Below are 25,413 nucleotides of genomic sequence, written 5' to 3' on the forward strand. Positions count from 1 at the left end.
AGAGTGTTAACTGTGTACTAATTGTGTTTAATTGTATACAGGTGGTGGGCATTAACTGAGGATTCACTTGTGCTGCTATAAATAGGAACAGACTGAAACTGTGATTGTTGGGTGGGGAGGTGCTTGTTTGTAATGTGTATCTCCATAAATAAAAGCCTATACAAGTGTGTAAAGATTGGCTCCAGTTCTATCCTTCACCGCCTGGCTTTTTTGAATAGAACAGAGAGGCGTAAGCTTTAGCAATTCACAATGATGACTTTTGATGGCAAGTGTGAACAAAAGCTGTGTCAACAGGAAGTAAGATCTGCTGACAGGAACTGTGCATCCTACACAAGTTTTTCTTGTTGATTCTCTGCACTGCGGCCCTTTCCTAAAACCTTCTAATGTGTGTTCAGTCAGTATCAGAGCTATAAAAATAAAAGCATGTAAAAATAATACTTTCAAAGCACTACAAAAAACTAACAATGCAATAAAATTTTGTTAACTTATCATGGAATTTATTTGAAGTAAGAACATCTCCCAAGCAGCATACAATGTCCAAATCACAAGTAAAATAACTGTCGAGCCATTGAGTATCTATGTTTCTTCATTTCTGGCCTCTTGAGCATCTGATTTTAATTGCTGCATCATTGGTGGCCATGCCTGCAGTTGCCTGGGCCCTAAACTCTGGAATTCTCTCACTAAATGTCAATAGCCCCCTTCCCTCCTTTATGCGCTCCTTCAAACCGACCTCTTTGCTCAAGGTTTTGGTCGCCTTTCCTAATATCTCCTCATGTGATTGAGCATAATATTTTATTTGATGACTCTTCCATGAGTTTTTAAAAAATTCATTCATGGGATGTGGACGTCGCTGGCCAGGCCAGCATTTATTGCCCATCCCTAATTGCCCTTGAGAAGGTGGTGGTGAGCTGCCTTGGGACTTTTCACTGTGTTAAAGATGCAGTATAAATGTAAATTGTTGTTGGATGAAGTGGATCGTTTAACACACGAGTGAAAGAGAGAGACAGGTGATGGAGTTTAAACAATGAGTACACTTTGCTTCAAAGTGAGGATAGGTGAATGAAAAGTGTCTTTTATTTGTGACTGCAAGGCTTAAATTTGAGGTGGTTATGCTCCCAGCCTAATAATTCAGCAGAATGTGAGTTCAAATCCCACAATGGCAGGTTGAGAATTTGAATTCAGTTATTAAAAAAAAACCTGGAATTACAAAGCAGTGTGCAGTTTTACTCACAGTGCCAGTTATTGTCAGTTTTAACAGAGACATTTAAAGAAGTTAAATCCTCCGATAAATAAATGAGGAAAGAATTTCGAATGAGCGTGTTAAGCATCCATATGCATTTGTAATCAGATTGAGATGGTGCAGCAGGTAATTAGAAAGGCAAATGGAATTTTGGCCTTTATTGCGAGGGGGTGAGATTTTAAAAATAGGGAAGTTTTATTACAACTGTACAGGGTAACGTGCGGCCACACCTGGAGTACTGCATACAGTTTTGGTCCCCGTATTTAAGGAAGGATATACTAGCATTGGAGGCAGTTCAGAAAAGGTTCACTAGGCTGATTTCTGGGATGAAGGGGTTGTCTTATCAAGAGCGGCTAAACAGGTTAGACCTCTATTCATTGGAGTTTAGAAGAATGAGAGGTGATCTTATTGCACAGTGGCACAGTGGTTAGCACCGCAGCCTCACAGCTCCAGCGACCCGGGTTCAATTCTGGGTACTGCCTGTGTGGAGTTTGCAAGTTCTTCCTGTGTCTGCGTGGGTTTTCTCTGGGTGCTCCGGTTTCCTCCCACAGCCAAAAGACTTGCAGGTTGGTAGATAAATTGGCCATTATAAATTGCCCCTAGTATAGGTAGGTGGTAGGGGAATATAGGGACAGGTGAGGATGTGGTAGGAATATGGGATTAGTGTAGGATTAGTATAAATGGGTGGTTAATGGTCGGCACAGACTCGGTGGGCCGAAGGGCCTGTTTCAGTGCTGTATCTCTAAATCTAAATCTAAAAATCTAAGGGGGCTTGACAAGGTAGATGTTGAGAAGATGTTTCCAGTGATGGAGGAATCTCAAACTAGAGGACATAGTTACAGAATAAGGGGGCACACATTTAATACTGAGATGCGAAGGAATTTCTTCTCTCAGAGGGTGGTGAATCTCTGGAATTCTCTACCTCAGAGAGTTGTGGAGGCCAGGCCACTAATCGTATTTAAGGAGGAGATAGATTTTTGAAATCTCAGGGAGTCGAGGGTTATGCGGAGCAGACCCGAAAGAGGAGTTAAGGCCTGCGACAGATCAGCCATGATCTTATTGAATGGCGGGGCAGGCTCAAGGGGCTGAATGGCCTACTCCTGCTCCTACTTCTTGTGTTCTTGTGTCAGAGCTTCGGTTTAATGTATCGCCCGGTGGACAGCACCTCTGACAATACAGCACTCCCTCGGTACATCACCGGAGTGTCAAATTTGAACCCACAACCTTTTAACTCAGAGGCGAAAGTGCGACCAACTAAGCCACAACTGACACTCTAAGTACGTACATACCTCTACTTTCAGGGAATGAAGCAACAGCATATTCAAGCTTCTCTATCCCAAATTCATTGCAGTGTTAAACCCGGGTACATTGCATGGATGATGAATGATAACTATAAAAGACGTGATAACAGACTGCTGCTCCAGATAGAGACAGATGGAAACAATTTCTAACTGCATGCAACCAATTTATGATAATAGTTTCCAAATTGGTGTTGTTCCTACATCTAAGGTGAAATTAGCATCCTACAATTTACAGATGTCAAATGCTGTGTGATGAGGAACAAGTCCATTTCGATCCATTTGTTGTCCATTTATTAGGTCAGCTTGTTTTCTGCCACCTGGACAATTCTTTACGTGAATTGCATTTCCATTGGCCTGTTTCTAGTTATTTAAAAGCTTTTATAATGTTGCTAAATACCAATTACTGTGCTTGCTTCTTAATGACTGATTTCAAAAATACTCTTTTTTTTTTAGCTTTTAGTGAATTTTTGTGCATCTTAAGATGAAAGAGGCCAGTCTGGGAAAAGTGAACCAGTTCTTCCATTAGGGCACATTGTATTAGATTTGTATAGTCCACGGTTAAGTACAGCCCAGATAGGTAGACAACAAAGCCGCCAAGTGTACTGCAACCTCAAATACAAAAAAGCACCTCATGCTGTGACTAAGCAACACACCAAAGCTCCTTAGACAGCACCTTCCAAACCGGCAACCTCTACCCCCTAGAAGGACAAGGGCAGCAGACGCATGGAACACCACCACCTGCGAGTTCCCCTCCAAGCCACACGCCATCCTGACTTGGAACTATATCGCCGTTCCTTCACTGTCGCTGGGTCAAAATCCTGGGACTCCCTCCCTAACAACACTGTGGGTGCACCTACACCACATGGACTGCAGCGATTCAAGAGGACTGCTCACCACCACCTTCTCAGAGGCGATTCGGGATGGGCAAGAACTGCTGGCCTAGCCAGCGACACCCACATCCCATGAATAACTTTAAAAAAAGGGAATTTTCCCACTTTCCACACCTTGCAGCTGATTGAGTAGCAAATTGCCTCAAGTCAATAGTAAACCACGACAGTCAGGCAAAGGAGAACTGGCTCAAACTAACAAAAGATCAATTTAATACTGATGTCATGACTTGCTTCACACAAAGAATGACCAATACATGGATTGGACATCTGGGTGGGAGAGTTGAGGCAAAAATCCTGGAATCTTTTAGGAAGCACAGATTCTGTGATCAGGAGTCTCTAGGTTTTTTAAAATTTTTATTTTATTTTAGAGATACAGCACTGAAACAGGCCCTTCGGCCCACTGAGTCTGTGCCGACCATCTTCTTTGGCCTCCTTGTCTTGAGAGACAATGGGTAAGCGCCTGGAGGTGGTCAGTGGTGTGTGGAGCAGCGCCTGGAGTGGCTATAAAGGCCAATTCTAGAGTGACAGACTCTTCCACAGGTGCTGCAGAAAGATTTGTTTGTCGGGGCTGTTACACAGTTGGCTCTCCCCTTGCGCCTCTGTCTTTTTTCCCGCCAACTGCTAAGTCTCTTCAACTCGCCACACTTTTGCCCCACCTTTATGGCTGCCCGCCAGCTCTGGCGAACGCTGGCAACTGACTCCCACGACTTGTGATCAATGTCACAGGACTTCATGTCGCGTTTGCAGACATCTTTAAAGCGGAGACATGGACGGCCGGTGGGTCTGATACCAGTGGCGAGCTCGCTGTACAATGTGTCTTTGGGGATCCTGCCATCTTCCATGCGGCTCACATGGCCAAGCCATCTCAAGCGCCGCTGACTCAGTAGTGTGTATAAGCTAGGGATGTTGGCCGCCTCGAGGACTTCTGTGTTGGAGATACGGTCCTGCCACCTGATGCCAAGTATTCTCCGGAGGCAGCGAAGATGGAATGAATTGAGACGTTGCTCTTGGCTGACATATGTTGTCCAGGCCTCGCTGCCATAAAGCAAGGTACTGAGGACACAGGCTTGATACACTCGGACTTTTGTGTTCCGTGTCAGTGCGCCATTTTCCCACACTCTCTTGGCCAGTCTGGACATAGCAGTGGAAGCCTTTCCCATGCGCTTGTTGATTTCTGCATCTAGAGACAGGTTACTGGTGATAGTTGAGCCTAGGTAGGTGAACTCTTGAACCACTTCCAGAGCGTGGTCGCCAATATTGATGGATGGAGCATTTCTGACATCCTGCCCCATGATGTTCGTTTTCTTGAAGCTGATGGTTAGGCCAAATTCATTGCAGGCAGCCGCAAACCTGTCAATGAGACTCTGCAGGAACTCTTCAGTGTGAGATGTTAAAGTAGCATCGTCAGCAAAGAGGAGTTCCCTGATGAGGACTTTCCGTACTTTGGACTTCGCTCTTAGACGGGCAAGGTTGAACAACCTGCCCCCTGATCTTGTGTGGACGAAAATTCCTTCTTCAGAGGACTTGAACGCATGTGAAAGCAGCAGGGAGAAGAAAATCCCAAAATCAACCACCCATTTATACTAGTCCTACATTAATCCCATTTTTTTACCTTCCCTTAATTCCCCTACTACCTACCTACACTAGGGGAAATTTACAATGGCCAATTTACCTATCAACCTGCAAGTCTTTGGCTTCTTTCTGGATGGGTGAGTCAAGAGGAGCCAAATTGCCTTCATCTTGTGATGCCAATTCAAATAGATTTTCAGGTTTTGGTAAACCGTGTTTTAGTGTTCGGGCAGAATCAACTTTCTCGGCCAATATGTTTTAAAGTGCTGCGAGTTTTGATAACATAGGTCACAGCAGGTTATTCAAGTTGGATAGTGAGCACTGAATTCAAGGACAAGCATTCAAATTAACCAAGTTCCCTCCCTGAACAGAACAGACTCTCGACAAAAGCAATAGAGCGTTTGTTGGTCCCTAAGAAACAGTCATGGTTAATAATGGGACCAATGGTCAAATGTTAAGTGTAATGTCTTTATTCGTATGTATCTGGGACAATAAAACTCAGAAGCTCAAACGATAGGGTTGGTATTTTGGAAGATTGAGCTCGAAAGGCTCAAAGATCACATGATAGATTCTGATGAAGTGGGCACCTTGACCCACTTGACATCATACTTCTAGAACAGGGTTGTCCAACCTTTTCGCGTGGGGAGCCCACGTTATTCACAAGGATGTTGCCTGGTTTGGAGGACTTGAGTTATAAAGAGAGATTGGATAGGCTGGGTCTGTTTTCCCTGGAGCGAAGGAGGCTGAGAGGGGACATGATAGAGGTATATAAAATTATGAGAGGCATAGATAGGGTAGACAGCCAGAGTCTGTTTCCCATGGTAGGGGTGACTAAAACTAGAGGGCATAGATTTAAGGTGAGAGGGAGGAGGTTTAAAGGGGATCAAAGGGGTAAATTTTTCACACAAAGAATAGTGGGTATCTGGAATGAGCTGCCTGAGCAGGTGGTGGAGGCAGGAACAGTAGCAACATTTAAGTGGCATCTGGACAGGTACTTGAATGAGCAAGGCATAGAGGGATATGGAATTAATGCAGGCAGGTGGGATTAGTATAGATAGGCATTATGGTCGGCATGGACGTTGTGGGCCAAAGGGTCTGTTTCCATGCTGTATGACTCTATTACAATTTTTGTCTGAATTTGGGGGCCAGTGAGACAATTTTGGAAAGATAAAGGCATTAAAAAATTATCTTACTATTCATCATGTCATGAGTTTTGTTTTCTTTAAAAATTAAGAGGTATGTGTGCCTTTAAGACCTGTTATTTTCTGTGAACAGTGACTGAATGTTGACACTTGGTATTTGAAGTGCAGGCTGCAGGGCAATTTGTATCCAAGCAACCTGAAGATTTTATGACAGTCTTATGATTCCTGTTAAAAAAGGCTTTCAGTTTCATTTTGGCAGTGAAAAGAGATCGGGGAGCTGTGAGCAGCTAAAAAGAGAGTTATTGCTGGAGTCTGGGCAGGAATACATCCCTGAGATAACCCTGAGATAAAATTTATTTATTTTTTAAAAAAAATTTATTTTGAGATACAGCACTGAAACAGGCCCTTCGGCCCACCGAGTCTGTGCCGACCAACATCCACCCATTTATACTAACCCTACAGTAATCCCATATTCCCTACCACCTACCTACACTAGGGGCAATTTACAATGGCCAATTTACCTATCAACCAGCAAGTCTTTGGCTGTGGGAGGAAACCGGAGCACCCGGCGGAAACCCACGCGGTCACAGGGAGAACTTGCAAACTCCACACAGGCAGTACCCAGAATTGAACCCGGGTCACTGGAGCTGTGAGGCTGCGGTGCTAACCACTGCGCCACTGTGCTGCCGAAACACTGCGCTGCCATTCTAATTTCTTCATAAAGTCAAAAGAACTTTGAAGGAGTTGCTATTCTACTGTATGAGAGCTAAAATCCTTGTTGCTCTTTATGCCTGAAGAGAGAGGAAGAGACCCAGAGAAAAGAGGAATTGCTACACTCTGTGGAGAAACACTGCTTTGGAGAAAGGAAGCCTGTGTTTTGGGTGTGGCAGGTTGCTGTTGTCTCCAATCAAGAATCCCTGCCTGAAGAGCGAGTACTGTAGTTGCTGTGCTCTGTGGAGAAGGCTCCTTTGCTGAGAGTAAGTTTTGTTGACTTTTGTATTTTTGGAAGTTCCTGAAATCTCAAGAAAGTTTCTACTGTTAGACTGCCACTTTAAAATTTAAATCGACCTGTTGCTACAACCTGTTGCTGAAAGATGTGTGTGCGCCTGCTGCAGACGTACTGCCTTGAACTGCCCACCACAGACTGTTCATTAATTCCACCTGGAGACTTCGAGTATTCGACACTGGGACACCTCACCGATCCAGAAACAACCCACCAGAAGTTACAACCCAGTTATTTTGTTGTCCCTAAGAAACTGTTATAAAATCAATATAACCATTTCCCCCAGTTAGCCGTGGTAATTGAATGTGTGTGTGCATGAGGGTTAGGAAGATTAAGGAGCTCTAAAATCTTTTCATACGCAGTAGGCGTTACACACATCTTTCAGCACAGGTTGTAGCAACAGGTCTATTTAAATTTTAAAGTAGCAGTCTAACAGCAGAAACTTTCTTGAGATTTCAGGAATTTTTTAAAAATGTATCATAAGACTGTTGTAAAATCTTTAGTTTGCTTGGATACAAATTGCTCTGCAGCCTGCACTTGAAATACCAAATGTCAACATTCAGTCACTGATACATCTCATTATCGTTTAAAACTTGGTTTATTAATAAATAGTTAATTTAGTTGTTATTTAATAAAACCTGGTTTGTCGTGCTTTATTCTGGGGATTAATAAAATGATTAATTTGACTATTTTCCGGTAGGTGGGAAACTTTACTGATATGTTGTGACCTGTGGAGTAGCGGGACTGAATTAACAGTGCATTACTCCCGCCTTGTATGTAAAAATCAAAACATTTTTGTGAAGAAGCTTTAAATGAGAAGATTAATTGATTGACTTGCTTTCTCATCACCATGTCAGACACTGATTTCGTGAGATACCTGGAAATTTGTTGCTTGCACAAATAGTCAATGTTTGCCTGCACACTTCTTGTAGCGATGTGGAGTATTCTGAATTGATGTCCGTTTGGCAGGAGTGATCTCTCTCTCTCTCTCTCTTTTCCTCCCCTGTGACGTGCCACCTCTCTCTCTGACAGGTGTTGGAAATGGGAACAGCGGTTTCTGAACTTCGGACAGATTCTGGGTTTTCCAGCGGCCTTTTTAAAAAAAACGTTGGCATCTGCTGGAAAAGCCCGAATCTGTCCGAAGTTGGGAAACCGCTGTTCCCGATATGTGCACCTGTCAACTGTGAAACTAACTCGTGATGTTTTTAAAAGAAAAAAATGAATGGAAAACGTCTCATGTCTGAAATACACCTGCAGACCAGATGGAAACATTTGGCGGGCTGGTTCCTGGCCCGCAGGCTGTATGCTGGACAACCCTGGTCTAGAATAACAACTCAGGACTATGACAGATGCCAGCTTGATAATACAAGGGAGAATCAGTCTGAATACAAAAAGTACAGAGGAGAAGTGATAAAAGAAATAAGAGGGACAAACAGTCAGTACAAGGACAGATCGTATTCCCTTTTATGTTAGTTGCCAAAGTCTTCTCTTGGCATATTTACAGGAATAGGGTTGTCGGAGGTGGCAGGGAGGGGGGTTTTGGGGCAATTAGGGACCAAAATAGAGATAAGTTGGGAATGGCAGAAGGCATGGCTAAGGCACCAAATGAATACTTCACATCAATGTTTACCAAGGAAGAGGACTTTGTCAAAGCCATGGGAAATGAGAAGGTTGTCGGGATACTGGATGAGAAAGAAATAGATGAAGAAGATGTACTGGAAAAGCTGGCAGTACTTCAAGAGGAAAGTTACTCAGTCCAAATGGAATGCATCCTAGGTTGTTGCAGGAAGTAAAGGTAGAAATTGCAGCGATTCTGGCCACAATCTTTCAATCCCCCTTAGATACAGAGGTGGTGCCAGAGGACTGGTGGATTACAAATATTACACCCTTGTTCAAAAAAGTGGAGAAGGATAAACTTGACAATTCTTGGCCAATCAGATTAATGATGGTGGTGAGGAAGCTTTAAGAAACAATAATCTGGGAGACAATTAACAGCCACATGGACAAGCAGGAACTGATAAAGGAGAGCCAGCACAGAATTGTTTGATTAACATGATTGGGTTGTTTGAGGTAACAGAGGCAGCTCAGTTGATGTTCTGTATATGGACTTTCAAAAAGCTTTTGATAAAATACTACGTAATAAGCTTGTTAGCAAATTAAAGTCCATGAGCTAAGACAAGCAATAACAGCATGGATACAAAATTGGCCAAGGGACAGAAAACAGAGAGTGGTTGTTTTTCAGGCCAGAGGTATGTATTTCGTGCTCGGCATGACGTTGAGCTCTTCTTCCGTCGCCTCCGCCTCCGGGCTCACTTCTTCGACCAGGAGTCCTCCCCCCGACCAGCAGACCCATTCACCCGCTTCCAGCATTCTCCCTCTACCTGGACCCCTCTCCCTGGCCTCTTACCCGCTCTTGATCTCTTCATTGCAAACTGTTGGCGAGACATTGGTCGTCTCAATTTCTCTGTCCCCCTCACTCACTCTAACCTGTCCCCCTCTGAACTTGAGGCACTCCGTTCTTTCAGGTCTAACCCCGACATGGTCATCAAACCTGCAGACAAGGGTGGTGCTGTTGTTGTATGGCGTACCGACCTCTACCTTGCAGAAGCTCAACGCCAACTCACGGACACTTCTTCCTACCTCCCTCTGGACCATGACCCCACCATCGAACATCAAGCCACCATCCAAAGGACTGTCACTGACCTCATCTCCTCTGGAGATCTTCCCTCTACGGCTTCCAAGCTCATAGTCCCACAACCCCGGACAGCCCGCTTCTACCTCCTTCCCAAAATCCACAAACGGGCCTGTCCCAGCAGACCCATTGTGTCAGCCTGCTCCTGCCCCACTGAACTTATTTCTTCCTATCTAGACTCTGTCTTTTCTCCGCTGGTCCAGTCTCTTCCCACCTACATCCGTGACTCTTCTGATGCCCTACGTCATTTTGACAATTTCCAGTTTCCTGGTCCCAACCGCCTCCTCTTCACTATGGACGTCCAATCGCTCTACACCTCCATCCCCCACCAGGATGGTTTGAGGGCTCTCCGCTTCTTCCTGGAACAGAGGCCCAACCAGTCCCCATCCACCACCACCCTCCTCCGCCTGGCTGAACTTGTTCCCACATTGAACAACATCTCCTTCAACTCCATGCACTTCCTTCAAGTAAAAGATGTTGCTATGGGTACCTGCATGGGTCCCAGTTATGCCTGTCTTTTTGTGGGATATGTCGAGCATTCTTTGTTCCAGTCCTACTCAGGCCCCCTCCCCCAACTCTTTTTCCGGTACATTGATGACTGTATCGGTGCCGTTTCCTGCTCCCGCCCCGAACTAGAAAACTTTATCAACTTTGCTTCCAATTTCCACCCTTCTCTCACCTTTACATGGTCCATCTCTGACACTTCCCTTCCCTTCCTCGACTTCTCTGTCTCCATCTCTGGGGATAGGTTGTCTACCAATATCCATTATAAGCCCACTGACTCCCACAGCTACCTCGGCTACACTTCTTCACACCCTACCTCCTGTAAGGACTCCATTCCATTCTCCCAGTTTCTCCATCTCCGACGCATCTGCTCTGATGATGCTACCTTCCATGACGGTGCTTCTGATATGACCTCCTTTTTCCTCAACCGAGGATTTCCCCCCACTGTGGTTGACAGGGCCCTCAACCGTGTCCGACCCATTCCCCGCACCTCTACCCTCACCCCTTCCCCTCCCTCCCAGAACCGTGACAGTGTTCCCCTTGTCCTCACTTTTCATCCCACCAGCCTCCATATCCAAAGGATCATCCTCCGCCATTTTCGCCATCTCCAGCGTGATGCCACTACCAGTCGCATCTTCCCCTCCCTTCCCCTGTCAGCATTCCGAAGGGATCGTTCCCTCTGCGACACCCTGGTCCACTCCTCCATTACCCCCACCACCTCGTCCCCGTCCCAGGGCACCTTCCGCTGCAATCGCAGGAGGTGTAATACCTGCCCATTTACCTCCTCTCTCCTCACTATCCCAGGCCCCAAACACTCCTTTCAGGTGAAGCAGCGATTTACTTGTACTTCTTTCAATGTAGTATACTGTATTCGCTGCTCACAGTGTGGTCTCCTCTACATTGGGGAGACCAAGCGCAGACTGGGTGACCGCTTTGCGGAACATCTCCGCTCAGTCCGCAAGCAGGACCCTGAGCTTCCGGTTGCTTGCCATTTCAACACTCCCCCCTGCTCTCATGCTCACATCTCTGTCCTGGGATTGCTGCAGTGTTCCAGTGAACATCAATGCAAGCTCGAGGAACAGCATCTCATCTACCGATTAGGCACACTACAGCCTGCCGGACTGAACATTGAGTTCAATAATTTCAGAGCATGACAGCCCCCCATTTTACTTTCATTTTTAGTTATTTTTTCTTCCTTGTTTTTACATTCTTTTTTTACATTTTTTACAATCTTTTTTTGCATTTATTTCATTTCATCTTAGTTTGTTCAGTTTGCTTACCCACTGTTTTTTTCAGGTTGTTTTTCTTCAGGTTTGCACTTGCTGCTGTTCAATATTCAGTGTATTCACACCTAATCTGTACTAATGCTTTGTCTTTCAACACACCATTAACATATTGTTTGCCTTTTCTCCGTGACCTTTTGGTCAGCTATGTGGCCTTGTCCAATCTGCACCTTCTCCTTTGTTATCTCTTGCCCCACCCCCACCTCACTTGTTTATAATCTGTGACTTTTCTAATATTTGTCAGTTCCGAAGAAGGGTCACTGACCCGAAACGTTAACTCTGCTTCTCTTTCCACAGATGCTGCCAGACCTGCTGAGTGATTCCAGCATTTCTTGTTTTTGTTTCAGATTTCCAGCATCCGCAGTATTTTGCTTTTGTTTTTGTATGTATAGAGTGGTGTATCTCACAGTTCAGTTGTAGGGCCACTGCTAATTTGAGATACATTAAAGGCTTGGACCTGGGAGTACATTTGCATATGGCACAAAACCTGGGAGTTTAATGAATAGTGAGGAAAAGAGTAATAGACTTCAAGAGGACATGGACAGGCTAGTGGAATGGTTGGACACATGGCAGATGCAATTCAATGAAGAAATATGAGGTGATACATTTTGTTAGGAAGAACGAGGAGAAACATGCAAGCAAAATAGTACAATTTTAAAAGGGGTATGCACGAACAGAGAGACCTGGAGTTGCTTGTGAGCAAATCTTTCAAAGTGACAGGGCTTGTTAACAAAGCAGCCGTTTTAAAAAATTCATTCATGGGATGTGGGCGTCGCAGGCCAGGCCAGAATTTATTGCCCATCCCTAATTGCCCTAACTAAGTGTCTTGCTAGGTCATTTCAGAGGGCATGTAAGAGTCAACCACATTGCTGTGGGTCTGGAGTCACATGTCAGACAGACCAGGTAGGGACAGCAGATTTCCTTCCCTAAAGGACATTAGTGAACCAGATGGGTTTTTACAACAATCGACAATGGTTTCATGGCCATCATTAGACTAGCTTTTAATTCCAGATTTATTAATTGAATTCAAATTCCACCTTTTGCTGTGGTGGGATTTGAACCTATGTCCCCAGAGCAATACCACTACACCACCACGTCCCCTTGTATTAATTAAGTTAATAAAGGATATGGGGTCCTGGACTTTATAAATAGAGGCATCGAGTATTAAAGCCAGGAACACTAGTTCGATCCCAACTGGAGCATTGTGTCCAATTCTGGGACCACACTTAAGGAAGGATTTGAAGGCCTTGGAGAGGCTACAGAAGAGATTTAAGAAAATAGTTCCAGGGATGAGGGATTACAGATATGTGAATAGATTGGATAAGTTGGAGTTGTTCTCCTTTTAGAAGAGAAGACTAAGAAGATTTGATAGGGGTGTTTAAAATCCTGAAGGGTTTAGCTAGAGTAAAGAAAGAGAAACTGTTTCCAGTGGTTAAAGTGTTGATTAAACATAGGGAGCATGTTTGGCAAAAGCACCAGAGGCAATGTAAGGAAAAACTTTTTGTGCAACAAGTGGTTAGGGTTTGGAATTCCCTGCCTGATACATGGTGGAAACAGTTTTATCAGTTGCCTTCAAAAGGGAATTGGATAAATACTTGAAGGGGAAATATTTGCATGGATCCAGGAAAAGAACAGGGGAATGGACTGGATTGCTCTTTCACAGACTCGATGAACCGAATGGCCTCCTTCTGTGCTGTAATTTTTTTTTATGATTCCTCTGATTCATGGTCCCAGCAGCACATGAGAGGAGTCTCCTGGTCTTCTGATGGTTTAACCTTCAAGCAATAACCTGCATTTCTATAGCACCCCTCACGACTTCAGGGTGTGCCAAAGCAGCAGTCAATGAGGTACTTCTGAAGTGTATCATTGTTGTAATATAGGTAATGCAGCAGCCAATTTACACGCAGCAAGATCTCACAAACAGCAATGTGATAATAACCATTGGGGCGGCACAGTAACGCAGAGGTTAGCACCACAGCCTCACAGCACCAGGGACCCGGGTTCGTTTCTGGGTACTGCCTATGAGGAGTTTGTAAGTTCTCCCTGTGTCTGTGTGGGTTTCCGCCGGGTGCTCCGGTTTCCTCCCACAGCCAAAGACTTGCAGGTGATAGGTAAATTGGCCAATGTAAATTGCCCCTAGTGTAGGTAGGTGGTTGGAAAATATGGGATTACTGTAGGGTTAATATAAATGGGTGGTTGTTGGTCGGCACAGACTCGGTGGGCCGAAGGGCCTGTTTCAGTGCTGTATCTCTAAATAAATAAAAATAAATGTATTTTTAGTGATGCTGGATCAACATGAGCTTGTGTATCCACTTGAGAGGACAGATGGGACCTTGGTTTAACATTTCTTCCCCTCAGTGACATGCCCAAGGATTTCACATCTAAGACTGGAAATTCACTAAGAGGTGGATCTTGGGCTTAAACCTGTGAAGAAAAATCACTTTGAAGATGATAATTTAGGGGCATTCCCAAAGTCAACATTATATCAAAGCTGGAGCTGATTTAACAGTTTATAGATCCAGATTGAAGTCAGTTAATCTGCAAGAGTTTGTAAATTAGTGAAAGGTGTTGAATGATGTTGTACATAAGATTGTATAAACATTAATAAGTCTATTCATTTAAAATTCAGATATTGGGTCCACATTAGGACAATGCAAGGGCCATATCTAAGGCACAGAATCTGACATTCAATGTTAAACAAACAGTACTCATAAACCGAGGCAAATCATTGTTGCAAATGGTGTTGACTAACTTTATTTTATTTACATACGTGAATTATTTGTCACAACCTTGGAATGCCAGCAACATGGCGAGGTGCCACAAAGATAGGGATTGTCTTGGGATTCATTTGAAAATATTTTTGTAAATTTACAAGATTATTGGAACAAGTCAGAATTTTCTCTGTTCAAACACACATGCCCAGAGACCCCCATGTAATCTGCTTCCAAATAACAAGTAATTGCTTGTTTAGATGACAGAAGTCCATTCCTATTATACTGTGGGAAACCTTTTGAATTATTACATAACCTTTCAGTGTAAGTTGCTCCTTGATTCCTTTCCAAGCAATGCTTCAGTACAATCTTTAAGAATATGGAGATACCTGCCCTCAATTATCATTTTCTTTCCAATTTTTTCCCCTGATTTTTTTGTTTGCGAGTGTAGTGCAGATCTGCAGTATCTCAGTGGCTTACCTCCATGCCTGAACGTGAAACAGTGCATGCCAGAAGGTGAGCTGACCAAGGAGGGCATCACAGCTGAGCCCAGCCCTGTGTTCACCTTTCAGTAGCAGCTTATTCTGCGGATGTGTGCATCACAGGCAAGACTGGCATTTTAATGCCCATCCCCAGTTGCCCACAAGGGGAGGCGGTGGCATAGTGGTATTATCACTGGACTAGTAACCTTGAGACCCAGGGTATTGATCTGGAGACATGGGTTCGAACCCCACCACAGCAGAAGGTGGAATTTGAATTTAATTAAGAAAACTGGAATTAAAAGCTATTCTAATGATCATGAAACTATTGTCGATTGTTGTTAAAAACCCACTAATGGTTAAAAATGGAAGGAAATCTGCTGTCCTTACCTGGTCTGGCCTACATATGCCTCCAGACCCACAGCAATGTGGTTAACCCTTACATGCCCTCTGAAATGGCCTAGCAAACCACTCAGTTGTACCTAACCGCTATGAAGTCAATAAAAAGGGTGGGTGTACCTACCTCACATGGACTGCAGCGCTTCAAGAAGACAGCTCACCACCACCACCTTCTCAAGGGCAATTAGGGATGGGCAATAAATGCTGGCCTGGCCAATGATGCCCACATCCCATGAATGAATTTAAAAAAATACTGAGGGCCTTGCTCAGTGACTTCACTGAGGGAAGTTAAGAGTCAATGGCTTAGGACTGGATTCACAGCCTGGGTAAGGGCAAGAAGTTTGCTTCCCTAAAGGGCATTAATGAACCAGTTAGGTTTTTACAACAATCCAAAAGACCGATGGTCAGTTTTACCATCAGCTTTTTATGCCCAGTGTATTTTTTAAATGAGTTCACATTCTTAAACGGCCATGGTGGGATTGGAACTCACAGTCAGTGGATTTTTAGTACAGTCTTCTGGAATACTGACCCTGTAACATAACCACTACCTTCTACGGTTCACAGTAAGCACCTGGACTGATTGTTCTCCTCCTCCATCCTATCAATATTAAGGTGAGCCCAGATTGCCCTGGAGTCTCCAGGAATTAAAGGATAATTTGCAGGGCGCTGCTGCGAGCAAACTCAGGAGAAAAATCATAGATGCAATTTAAAAAGTTGTGTTTTTAGAAAAAGACTTTTGTTGAACATTTTTGTTGACCTAGTTGGAAAAATAGCAGACGTGGAGAGAAAATGGCGGTTTGACTGAGAGTGAAGAATCATCCAACTGGGGAATGAAAAGTCTGTTCGCTTTCTGATTGGCCGTGGTGTGGGAAGGTGGGGCGCTGTGAGGATGGACGTGTTGGACCATGAGCGGCGGGTATGTGTGTGGGTGTGGGGAGGGGGGGGGTGGGGGGAGGCATGTGTTTGGAGGTGGGAGGTCATGTGCCACCTCCAGGAATATGCCCAACCAGAGTTGGCACTCGTAAGTGAATTGTAGTATCCTTCCGGTAAGATGAGAACAGCTCAGTCAGCATAGAACAAGATTTGACCCTGGGGATAGCAGTGGGCAGATCGTTCTTGTTAGAAATACGTCCCACCAGTTGATGCCTTTTCCCTCTGAGTCTTTAGAGGAGCTTAAAGCTGTTGCTTTAGTCTTAGTTCTTGCAATTGACAACCATTTATGGTGGAAGATTCTCACTTTTCACTCATCTCTACTGGACGAAAAGCAAATATCTAGTGATCCCCAACCACGTTGAGTGTCCAGAGTGGAAAAGCATTCCATTTCCCAGTGCTCACATTCCTTATTTTTGTTCATTCGTGGGATGTGGGCATTACTGGCAAGGCCAGCATTTATTGCCCATCCCTAATTGTTCTTGAGAAGGTGGTGGTGAGCCGTCTTCTTGAACCACTAAACTAAACTAAAGTCTAATTGTTACAATAGGCACACCCTGAGGACAATTAATCATCAGTGACAAACAGAACGGTAGGAAATAAATGCCCTTTATCATCCCTTTTTTAAAAATGCTTTTGACACTTCTAGGTGTGAAGTCTGAGGTGTAATACACAAGGAATATAAATCTAGATTGGTTGAAAGAGATTTGTCACCTGCAGATGTCGAAATGTGTCCATGTTAAAGGAGAATGTTTGCTTTTTCCATTTTTGTCATGCTTTTAGTAAGTGCTTTGAAAAAATTTGACGTAATTAAAATGATTTATGCTTCGCTACAGGCAGGATCATTATGTCAGTTTTTTTTGGGGGGGGGGAGAAGGGCGTGAAGAGATGAGGACAGCAACTCCCAAACCCGCGACCTCCACCACCTAGAAGGACAAGGGCAGCAGATGCATGGGAACACCACCAGCTGAAAGTTCCCCTCCAAGCCACACACCATCCTGACTTGGAACTATATCGCCGTTCCTTCACTGTCACTGGATCAAAATCCTGGAACTCCCTTCCTAACAGCACTGTGGATGCACCTACCCAACACAGACAGCAGTGGTTCAAGAAGACGGCTCACCACCACCTTCTCAAGGACAATTAGGGGTGGGCAATAAATGCTGGCCTGGCCAGTAATGCCCACATCCCATGAATGAACAAAAATAAGGAATGTGAGCACTGGGAAATGGAATGCTTTTCCACTCTGGACACTCAGCATCAGTAGCAGGTACTCAGTTACTCCTATGCCAGGTACAGCAAGGCTAGATTCAGAATAAACAACTCTTCTCTAATCTACCTCCCAGCAATATGCCTCAAACCCAAAGCAAGGAGGGAATCCCATTTGTCAGTAGTGTGAAATTCTGGCAGCTCCTAGATCAGCTAATCAGTAATCTGTCTACGTCTGGAATAGCTAGTTGAGTGCCATATTGAGAGGAAACATTTTATTTCAGACCATCACACTCCAGAGAGCCTCAATGCTAAGTTCGAGGGTAGTTTGAATCTTTGAACCAACGTAACAGATGTAAATTAACACCTGCCATTATTTTATTGAAAACATTAAGGGCGTTCCTCTTTAAGAGCCACTGCTTTTGTAGATTTGTGACTGTCAACCTTTTCCATGTTATCCAAACTAGATTCCACATTGACTTTGGATTTTTATTAACAAATGATTCCCTGCCCTCCTCTTTGTAAGGTGCTGTCTCTTACAGGAGGGCAGTTTTCACAACCATGGCAACACAATTGGCCAAAGGGCTCTTCTTCATGTGTGAACTGGGATAGGGAGTGTGGAAACTTAGCTGACCAGACCAATCCTGTTCTCAATCAATGACCATCTGATGCCCCAGCTCAGATGGGTTAACTGAATACAGAATGGGTATAAAACCTGGAATCATCTGTTCTGTATGACTTGCTCAGTATCAAGCTGCGCAGTGCATTTACTTGGTGGGAACAGGAAATGCCATATCCAGCAGCTCTTTGTTGGCTATCTGGGGTGTTTTCTCAATCCTCCGGTCTGTTCCTACCAACGATACTGCCTATTGGCAACCCTTCCAGGCTCTGCATTAGTTTGGTGAAGAGGAGGTGATGTATAGTTGGGCATCTTTGATGCTTGTAGGTACTCGTGATGCTGATCACCATCTTTATCATTCTGCCATTATATTACTTCCCCTTCTACCAGATTGGCTTTATCTGAGTAGCATTTGCAATGGAGGAAATGGCAACTCAATGTAAGTGCAGAATTATTACCATTCACTCCTCTCAGCTTTGGTTATTGTCACCTCGTACCTACATTGACCCCAATGACTATATCATCATGTCAAACCATTTAAAAGCTTGAATTTTCTTGCTTTTGACTGGGAGGGGTGGGGGGGGGGGCATTGATAAATGAATTGAACAATGTCAAACCTGAAGTAAAACTGTACAATAGTTTCCATTGTGTCCCATTCTCAGTTGAACCAGTGATACTTGGAATGGTTCCACTAAAAATAGGCTCCAAAGGAAAGCACAGTCCATTCAAAGAAAAGGTAGCATTAATTTGTTTATTCGCTTGCTGTTGTGTGTGGCCCTTCCTTTCTCTCTGGCTGTTCATGTGCAAACCTCGTTCTATATGCGTACTTCTTTAATCTTCAGATTTCTGGAGGATCTCGAAAGCTTTGCACCTAAGCCAAAAACATTGAGCGTGTCTCTGTCCTATGAAACGTCCATGTTTTCCAATTAGACATGCTTAGCATGGAGCATTTCAATCAGCAAGTTGTTACAAGGCACATCTCCGTTTAAGTGCTTGAGGTAGAGGTACTCCTCGGCCTGCATGCTGATGGCTCGTATCTCAGGGAGCCTCAGGAGAAGTTGTCCAAACTGGTCGGCCTGCTGTGGGAAGCACATAGTGTAGTCCATCAGAGCCCTGTTTACTTTCTCCTGGATGGTCTCGACAAAGGGACGGTTTTCCAGATTCTTCACATCTGCAGAAGGGAAGGAGAACCATAGAACCATAGAAAAGTTACGGCACAGAAAGCGACCATTCAGCCCACCGTGTTCTGCGCCGGCTGAAAAAAAAACAGCCGCTCAATCTAATCCAACCTTCCACACCCGGTCCGTAGCCTTGCAGGTTACAGCACTTCAGGTGCACGTCCAGGTACCTTTTTAAATGAGTTGAGGGTTTCTGCCTCCATCACCGATCCGGGCAGTGAATTCCAGACACCCACCACCCTCTGGGTGAAAAAGTTTTTACTCGTGTCTCCTTTACTCCTTCTACCAATCACCTTAAATCTGTGCCCCCGGTAATTGACCACTCATCTAGGGGAAACAGGTCGTTCCTGTCTTTCCTATCTTGGCCCCTCATAATTTTGTACACCTCAATTAAGTCACCCCTCAGCCTCCTCTGTTCTAAGGAAAACAACCTTAGCCTATCCAATCTTTCCTCATAGCTACTACTTTCGAGCCCTGGCAAGATTCTTGTAAATCTCCTCTGTACTCTCTCCAGAGCAATTATGTCCTTCCTGTAATGTGGCGACCAGAACTGTACGCAATACTCCAGCTGTGGCCTAACCAGCGTTTTATACAGTTCCAGCATCACATCCCTGCTTTTGTATTCTATACCTCGGCCAATAAAGGAAAGCATTCCATATGCCTTATTCACCACTCTACCTACCTGTCCTGCCACCTTTACGGGACCTGTGGACATGCACTCCGAGAGTTGATGTGACAACTCAATGAACTGGATGCTTACACACAACGCTGATTGGGCAATCTCTTTTTAATCAATTTCTTAATGATTTTGCTGGCAGCAGTTCCCTGGAGATTAATTCCTGGAGACACCAGGGCAATCCTGGAGGGTTGGGCAACTCATACCTGATCCCAAGGTCACCAGAAGCTGACTAAAAGGAAGGAAATCTCTGGTCAAGTTTTTATTGGCTTACCAGGGCTGAAGAGTACCAAGAACTTCAGACAGACAAACTCGTGCCGGTCAGTTTGCAGGGAGCGAAGTTTGGCCACCAGTTCCTGTGTGCGGGTCACCAGGTTATTCAATGTGGCTCCTGATTGTGACGCGATGGTTGAAAGGTCGATCTGAGAGGAGAGGGACATTAGTTAATCAACGCAGAAATGTTGTACCGGCATAAAAGTAACAATTCTGGCCTTTTGAGCATTCCCGATTTAATCACTCCACCATTGGCGGCCTTGCCATCTGTTGCCTGGGCCCCAAGCTATGGAATTCCCTCCCTAAACCTCTCCACGTCACTTTCCTCCTTTTAAAACGCTCCTTGAAACCTACCTCTTTGACCAAGCTTTTGGTCATCTGTTCCAATATCTCCTTATGATAATGCTGCTCTGAAGGGTCTTGGGACATCTTAATGTGTTAAAGGTGCTATATAAATGCAAGTTGTTATTATTGTTGATAGGGTAAAGGGAAATCAGGTGGGAGGAGGCTCATGTGGAGCATAAGCACTGGCATGGCCTTGGTGGTGTGGCCTGTTTCTGAGCTGTACATTTGATGTAATGTTACATTAAAAGGAGTCACATTTACCTGTTGCCCAGTTACCAGCAGGATACTCGACTCCTTCCCGTGAGCCACCTGCCTATAGATATGGTCCATTACCAGAAGTTCACTCCAGCAGTTCTGGAGAAGTTTCATCTGATCATCAACCTGTGAGAACACAAAGAAAGCACGGTGAAAATCAGCTCAGGAAATAGTGGCTGGGATTTTCTGTTTCACTTTTCCTCAATCACGTTCACGATGAACATCTTCCTTCTGTTGTTTGAACTAAAGCTGTTTTAACACCTCTTAACATAGTGAAAGAAACAGTTTCATACCAACGTGTCAATTGTTTTTTTTTTATTCTTTCATGGGATGTGGGCATCGCTGGGCAAGGCCAGCATTTGTTGCCCATCCCTAATTGCCCTTGACAACTGAACGGCTTGCTAGGCCATTTCAGAGGGCAGTTAAAAGTCAACTACATTGCTGTGGGTCTGGAGTTACATGTAGACCAGACCAGGTAAGGATGGCAGATTTCCTTCCCTAAAGGGCATTAGTGAACCAGATGAGTTTTTCACGACAATCAATGATAGTTTCTTGGCAACATTACTGAGACTAGCTTTCAATTCCAGATTTTAAAAAAAATTATTAATTGAATTTAAATTCCACCAGCTGCCGTGGTGGGGTTTGAACTCATGTTCCCAGGGCATTAGTCTGAGTCTCTGGATTACTAGTTCAGTGACATTACCACTACGCCACTGTCTTAACCCTTACTGTGAAGTCTGGTCACTGGCGGATTGGATACCAGTGAAAGATCAGTGCCTTCACGAGAGGACAAGTGAGGAAAATGAATGATGCCTTGAAATCTTCTGCTCGCTGTGTGCGTTGAGATTAGGCAGAGGGAGGAGGAGAGGATTTAGGGAAGCAGGATGAGATGCCGAATGATTTATTGCAAGGGTTTTTCCTGTATGACTCTCTCTGGATTTTTGAGGAAGTGAGCGGCATGTTCTGACATCAAAACACGAAAATGTCCTATCAGGAAAACATGGACACTTTCCTGTCATTTTCTGCTCTCAATGTGATGTGTTTCCACCATCCTGTTTGACATAATCTCTTAGATAACACATTCAGTCCATAAAAGGGACCAAAATAGTTTGGTCTGGCTGGAATGACTTATTAGAGCACTGTCTGTAAACATACCATGAATGTGCTAATGTGTAACAGTTTGCCAAAACTTAGTAGCTGGAAAACAACACATTAGTGACTAAATTATAGCAAATATGAGTCCAAAAATGTTGATTAAAAATCATTCAGCATCTTATCCTATTTCTCCCACTCCTGTCCTCCCCCAGATAAAGACTACAATCATTCTGCTTAAAGTACCAGTTATCAAAGGCAAATTAAATGTTAGATCAAGGACAGTGAGCCTACACTCTAACACTGGATAATGGGCATTGGTCTCTCACTGACATATTGGACAATATAGTTTACTAAACACATGTCTGATCTCTCTGATGTACCGGATAGTACATGTTACTGTGCACACGTCTGATCTCTCTGATGTACTGGATAGTACATGTTACTGAGCACACGTCTGATCTCTCTGATGTACTGGATAGTACATGTTACTGAGCACACGTCTGATCTCTCTGATGTACTGGATAGTACATGTTACTGAGCACACGTCTGATCTCTCTGATGTACTGGATAGTACATGTTACTGAGCACACGTCTGATCTCTCTGATGTACTGGATAGTACATGTTACTGAGCACACGTCTGATCTCTGATGTACTGGATAGTACATGTTACTGAGCACACGTCTGATCTCTCTGATGTACTGGATAGTACATGTTACTGAGCACACGTCTGATCTCTCTGATGTACTGGATAGTACATGTTACTGAGCACACGTCTGATCTCTCTGATGTACTGGATAGTACATGTTACTGAGCACACGTCTGATCTCTCTGATGTACTGGATAGTACATGTTACTGAGCACACGTCTGATCTCTCTGATGTACTGCATAGTACATGTTACTGAGCACACGTCTGATCTCTGATGTACTGGATAGTACATGTTACTGAGCACACGTCTGATCTCTCTGATGTACTGGATAGTACATGTTACTGAGCACACGTCTGATCTCTCTGATGTACTGCATAGTACATGTTACTGAGCACACGTCTGATCTCTCTGATGTACTAGACAATGCAGAATTCACTGGGATCTTGGGATTCTCTGGGAATGCACAGTAATGGAGAGTCCATCTTGTGCAATTGGCCAAGGTGGCATCAGGATAGTTCATTGAAACTGAATACGTACCGTAATTTAAACAATAATCTAACACTTCATCAAACTGAGTATTATGAGAAACATATTGAGAAATATTCTTTCTCCTCAGTGCGCTGTAGAACTGGAATTAACTTTCTCTTCACTCAGGCCTCCCGGAGGCCAAGAGTCCCCAGTTTTCATGCTGGCCTCTGCTCATTGACTTAAACCTTGAGCAGACTGTGACTACCTGGAACTGTGTTGCTCCTCCCTTTCTGTTGCGGGAAAGGAACAGTTCACTCAGCGATTGACGCCATGTGGAAAACTGGAAAAAGATCTGAAGACAGATCAAAGCAGTGACCGTCTGATTCAGAGCATCCACTCCTGCTAACCAGGATGTCCCTTGTGTGTGATTATGTCACTAATGTTGACAACACTTCTGTTTTGTTTCTGCTCGCTTGCTCTACGTGTTTCGCTGTTTAAAATTGCTGCAGTTCGGTGCTCAATGCCACTGAAATTTTTTGGGTTCATTAAACTTGTTTTAATCTTATTTTCTCCATCTCAAGTTGCCAACTCTCACAAATCATTTCCCTCCTCGTGTTCGAGTGTTTTTTTAAACTCCTATTTGTGCCCCTTCTCTCCTGAAGTCGCTGTCTCAGGCAGCCTTCCTCATCCACGGGCAATAGTTACACTCCAGAGAGAAAGAATGACAACGGACTACTTTATCGTGGGGGCATTAAAGCCAAGCTCGGTTCCGCCCTCACCGGAATTTCACACACAAGCTCATTCCACCGGCAGTCACTGAACTGGAGTTATACGTCTGGCCAATTCATAGAAGATCTGTGCCAGCTCTTTCGAGCAGCATTCCAGTTAGTCCCACTCCTCTTCTTTCCCTCCATATCCCTGCATTCTTTTTCTCTTTCAACTATCTATCCAATTCCCTTTTGAAGGCCGCTATTAAATCTATCTCCACCATCCTATCAGGCAGTGTGTTCCAAATCCTAATCACTCGCTGCGTGAAAACGTTTGTCCTTCTGTCACCTCCTTTTTTTTTTGTCAATCACCTTAAATCTGTGCCCTCTGGTTATTGATCCTTTAGCCATTGGAAACAGTTTTTCTTTCTTTACTCTCGCTAAATCCTTTTATGATTTTAAACACCCATATCAAAATCTCCTCTTCGCCATCTCTACTCTAAGGAGAACAGCCCCAGCTTCTCACTTGTAGCAGACCACCGAGTTTTTTTTTGGACAGTAAGAGAATCGAGGGATGTGGGGACAGAGCAGTGAGGTAGATCCGCTATGGTTTTATTGAATGGTGGGGCAGGCTTGAGGGGCCCAATGGCCTACTCCTGCTCCTTTTTCTTGTGTTCTTGTTGGAGCAGAAATGCTCCTCCAGGCCCCACAAAGAACTTCTGGGCTTCCGCTTCCCTGGGCTTGCCTTCGCTTCTCCGTGAGCAGGATTGGCTCAGGTCTATCCCTGCCCCCAACCTACCCCCCTCACCTACTGGCTCATTGGCTGAGTTTCTGCTGCTGGAGGAAAGCTCGCAATTTCACAACTCACTGTGTCAGTCGAGGCTAGTTGCTCGCAGTGTGAGCTTACAGTGCTTATGGTCCCTTATTGCTATACATTGTGATTCATATTGTCACTGATTCGTAGCTATATAATGAAAGATGTTGCTTCCAGGCAATGCCTTTCATCTCTTCAGACCTTTGTTTCACAACCAATAAATTATTACATAGAATGTACACGTGGAAAAAGGCCATTCCAACCAACTGCTCCACGTTTATGCTCTACATGAGCCACCTCCAACCCTAAATGTTCCTCTTGCCAATTTGAACCTGACTCCATATAAAGAATTACATGGAAACTACAGCACAGAAACAGGCCATTCAGCCCAACTGGTCTATGCCAGTGTTTATGTTCCACATGAACCTCTTCCCACCCTACTCCAGCTCATCCCGTCAACATAACCTTGTATTCCTTCCTCACGTGTTTATCTCGCTTCCCATTAAATGCACCTCTGCTATTCGCCACAACCACTCACTGTGGTAGCGAGTTCCACATTCTCACCACTCTCTGGGTGAAGAATTTTCTCCTGAATTCCCTATTACGTTTATTAGTGACCTTCCCCACAAACCCTTACATAATCTCAAAGAAACTCTTTTAGGTCACCTCTCAGCCTTCTTTTTTCTAAGGCTGTTCAGTCTTTCTTGATTGATATAAACCTTTCAGTTTTAGTAGCATCCATGCAAATCTTTTTTGCACCTTTTCCAGTGCCTCTAAGATCCTTTTTATAATATGGAGACCTGTTCACAGTACTCTAACCGTGGTCTAAGGTTTGATACACATTTAATATCACTCAATTAATTTGACAGCCTAGTCAGTATTGTAATCTGGGTAAATGCAGCAGGCAATTTCACACACAGCAAGATCCCACAAACAGCATTGTGATGAATGACTGATCTGTTTTTGGGTGTTGTTTGAGGGA

At 44.2% G+C, this 25,413-nt stretch overlaps 1 protein-coding gene across 3 annotated transcripts in view; it reads right to left on the bottom strand.

Moving 5' to 3' along the window:
* Positions 1–16,613: 16,613 nt before the first annotated feature.
* Positions 16,614–25,413, bottom strand: part of LOC137355730 (nuclear receptor subfamily 5 group A member 2-like) — a 42,698-nt gene continuing 33,898 nt past the window's right edge. For all 3 annotated transcript variants that reach the window (XM_068021201.1, XM_068021202.1, XM_068021200.1), the window contains 3 exons: positions 20,705–20,824; positions 20,100–20,247; positions 16,614–19,142 (listed from right to left, as the gene is read on the bottom strand). In XM_068021201.1, the coding sequence (XP_067877302.1) occupies positions 18,898–19,142; positions 20,100–20,247; positions 20,705–20,824 (513 nt within the window). In that variant the 3' untranslated portion in view covers positions 16,614–18,897. The remainder of the gene's footprint in view (positions 19,143–20,099; positions 20,248–20,704; positions 20,825–25,413) is intronic.

The sequence above is a fragment of the Heterodontus francisci genome, chromosome 43 (assembly GCF_036365525.1).
Source record: "Heterodontus francisci isolate sHetFra1 chromosome 43, sHetFra1.hap1, whole genome shotgun sequence".
NCBI classification, from domain to species: Eukaryota; Metazoa; Chordata; class Chondrichthyes; order Heterodontiformes; family Heterodontidae; genus Heterodontus; species Heterodontus francisci.